Genomic DNA, 3,502 nt, shown 5'->3' on the forward strand with positions numbered 1-3,502 from the left:
TATGCACCTTATCGCACAACTAGTAGGTGTCTATGCTTAAGGAATGAGGTCCCGGAGAAATAAAAAAGCACTCTAGAAACAGGTGCTGCATATGGAGGGAGAAGCAAGTTATTTGCTATTCCTAGGGAAATCAAACTCCCTAAAAAGCCAGCCCCTTTTTCTTGATCAGGTTAGCAAATGTAGATAGCAACACAGTAAATTTCTATTTCTGGGCTAAGCACCTGTGTAAATTCAAGTTCACGAAGTGACTCATATGAGACAAGTCAGTCCCCAAGTAGTGCTTCTCACAACTTAATCTGCACATGAATCAATTGAGAATATTGCTATTTGGATGCAGTAGGGCTGGGTTGCACCTGAAAATGCGTATTTCAAGCAAATTCTAGGTCCAAGAATAAACTGTGTGTATGGAAGTTCTTCTTACTATTCAGTTAATCAAACAAATGCATATCTATATGGACCTTTGGGGTTTAGATTATGTGCAAATAAAAATACCCACACAAAATGTCCTAATACTGAACATTTTATTAACACTGAAGAAAATTTACAATACAACTTTCCAGTAAATGTAAATAACAAAAAAGATCAATAGAATATTCCCAATGCTGGTTTCCACTTAAACATTCCCACAGACTCAAAACCTTAGCCTCAGTACAGGGCACTGCTTAAAGCAGACAGATCCCACTGATGGGTTCTTTAAGTCTTTCCAAAACTTACTCACTTTCACACCAAATACAATTAATTACATAGCTTCCAGTGACAGTATACTTGAATATTTACCCCCATGTTGACTTTGTTCCTATCAAAATAACTAAATTAGAACGACTACTATAGGCCTGTTGCATAAGGTCCATATTATATTCAACTTAATATGCAAAATTAAAATAGGCAGTCTCAGCATGTCTGTCTTTTGACAATACCTGAGAGTCCACCATTGCACTCCCACCACATCTGAGGATGTGATTCAACAAATACACCCTGTTCCCTGCATCTTTCCCCTCTGTGCTCATTTAGTCACAATCCATTGATGTGAGGCTTGAGGCTGAGGGTCCCTACCATAGAGGTCTCACCCAGTCACTCCCCTTAAAAGGAGGCCAGAAGCCTCACTAGAATCCGGGAACTGTGTCTCTCACAATTCTCAAGAACCTAAGGGCTCCGTACAAGAAGTGTACGCTACTCAGGAGGGAGAGAGGTGGGAGATGTTCTGAACCTGGAGCTCCACTGTCCATTTTCCAGTCTTGTGAAGACAATTCTGAGCGGCTGTCGTGCAACAGAGCTAGAAAGTGGGGGTGGAAGGATAGGGCTGGTTTCAACAGTATTCAGTTGAGGTCTACTGTGTGGAGGCTGGAGGTCAGTCATCCCGGTGACTTGGGGTGGCCCGTTGGGTCCAAATTCAGTTGAATTGAAGAGAGGCTGGCCAGCTCCCACATCAAGTCTCTTTCTGCTCTCTTGCACAATCTGGAGGGTTGTGAGTTTTGCTTTCTTCACAGAATTCAGGCAGTTTTGTTTGGGAGTCTGGGCAGATCTTTTTCCTGGTGCCTGAACGCTGAGTGGAGAGTCCTGGCCCCTTCTACCTCTGGTAGGCTGTGGACTGGATTTTGAGATCCTATCAGGACCCTGGGCTTCTGCCTTGGGGCTGAGGACATGGCCCAGGGCAAGGGTTTTGGAGGCCGGCTGGGAAACATAATAAGCACAAGCATCACATCTGTTGTCTGTTGTCTTGGCCATGAGGGTAGAGTCCTGGCCAAAGTGTTTGGTTGCTGGCTGAGAAGAGCCAGTGATATCCACTTCTTTAGTTTGTCCATGAGATGAGAAGAAGCTTGGATCGTGATCTTGGATAGGAGACCTTTCAAGGAAGATGGATTTCTGGTCAGGTTTCCTTACAGGTGTCCAGTTTCTGAGAGAAGGGTCCAGGACAGATCGCATCGTGGTAGTGTGAACGGGCATGGGCCTGCAAGGATGCTGTGGGAGAAGACACCGCAGGACATATATTAGTATTTCCTCCAAGTCAAGTGGAAAAGAAAAATCAAGCAACATAAAGGCATGGAAGTTATCGAATTTTCTCTAACAGTGCAAGAAATACAGGCAGTCCCTTTGTATATGAAGAGCTACCCAACCTCAGTTAGGCTCAGGGAAAATAAGCTGCAATATCAGCTAGATACATTGTTCCCATCACACTGAAAACTATCAACTTTTGTACTATCGTGTCTTGCTTAATGACGTGGAACAAGCCCTGTCCTACAGACTTCTACGGGGTGGACATAGGTAAAGGTCTTTTGAAGGCAGATGGATGGCTAATGTGTTTTCAAGAGATATTTGGAAATATGTAACGCAACTTAAAAGATGCATATTTTCCCATGTAGGAGTCTACCTCTTGGAAGGCATCTGACTAAATCACTTATACCTATGCACAAAATGCTCCCACTAGCACGTTTTTGGTAGGCACACAAGAAATATTACAAAAACAAAGGGAAAATGGCATCTGAAATGCATACAAAAATTTGAAATTCTAATGGCCAGAACAGAATTTTAAAACCTCTCGCTACAGAAGGGGCATGGGAGTGAAGAAAAACTCGCTTACAGGGAAGAGAAAGAGAGCAGGGAATCTGGTTGACTCACCCTTAAGTAGTCACAAGATTCTGTCAATTCCTTCCAATTTTGCTGCTGCTTCCCTTCGGGTCTCTTGGGAAATTTCTGGAGTAGAGCTTTTCTGTCGTACTCTCCTTGCCTGATGGGAAAAAGAAAAACGTGTTAAGAGGACACACCCCAGGTTTCTCTCCCAACATAAGATAAGAATTCTGGGGTCCCAGTCCTATTGTTTTGGGATGAGGGAGGTATTGAATCACTGTGATTTTTTCCAAGGCTCCCCAGTCCCTCATCTCAGATTCATCCTACAACCTATTCAGCCCCCACATTTTGTCCATTCTCTACCGTAAGCTACATTCTGTTGTATTGTCCCTGCCATGTTCAAAGCTCCAAGATTTACCCTGGCCCCTCCCCTTAGTGATTATCCGGGAGCATATTCAGCCCTTGGCTATTTCTCTCCAGTTACCCTGTCCTATTTCTCTCCAGTTACCCTGATGGCAGAACACACGACATAGAGATGAAAACACATCATCTCTTTCAATACACAAGGACCTTCCATGTTCCTCACCTTTGTCTTTGTTCCTTCTCTCTTTCCAAGTTGGTAAAGGGCCAAAGAGTCTGAGGCTCCTGGGGTTTCTTTGGCTCCATGTTCTCCTTCATCTTTTTTGAGCCCAAGGCTTTGGGCACTACAACCCTACTCCAGCACTTTATGGGGCACCTCTTACTTCTTGCTGTGTGCCCAAAGGCTCCGCAGTTTTTGCACTTCCTCTGTGGGTGGAGAAAGGGCTGGTTGGTGACTCAGCAAAAATAACAGGCAGATTTCAAAAGCTCAGTATCAGATCAGATTTTAATAGTTAGGTCTTCTTTTGAGAAGGGAACATCTGCACATGGCCCGATATGTTAAGGAATTTCAGGAGAT

The 3,502-nt window shown here is 43.9% G+C and overlaps 1 protein-coding gene across 1 annotated transcript; it reads right to left on the reverse strand.

Annotated features, from left to right (window-relative positions):
- Positions 1 to 1,170: 1,170 nt before the first annotated feature.
- Positions 1,171 to 3,231, reverse strand: LOC135228396 (protein FAM90A27P-like). The gene is made up of 3 exons (XM_064274175.1): positions 3,152 to 3,231; positions 2,617 to 2,725; positions 1,171 to 1,959 (listed from the first exon to the last, which is right to left on the reverse strand). Exons 1-3 carry the CDS (start codon positions 3,229 to 3,231, stop codon positions 1,171 to 1,173), a joined length of 978 nt encoding a protein of 325 aa, XP_064130245.1.
- Positions 3,232 to 3,502: the final 271 nt, after the last annotated feature.

This window comes from Loxodonta africana, chromosome 21 (genome assembly GCF_030014295.1).
Source record: "Loxodonta africana isolate mLoxAfr1 chromosome 21, mLoxAfr1.hap2, whole genome shotgun sequence".
NCBI lineage: Eukaryota > Metazoa > Chordata > Mammalia > Proboscidea > Elephantidae > Loxodonta > Loxodonta africana.

Bases quoted from the DNA above. Each gene is read 5' to 3' on its own strand.
- LOC135228396 (XM_064274175.1), bottom strand. From the start codon at position 3,231: ATGGAGCCAAAGAAACCCCAGGAGCCTCAGACTCTTTGGCCCTTTACC. The intron at 2,726-3,151 runs GTGAGGAACATG...TTTTCCCATCAG, and splicing joins GAGAAGGAACAAAGACAAAG to GCAAGGAGAGTACGACAGAA. The intron at 1,960-2,616 runs GTGAGTCAACCA...CTTCTCCCACAG, and splicing joins AATCTTGTGACTACTTAAGG to CATCCTTGCAGGCCCATGCC.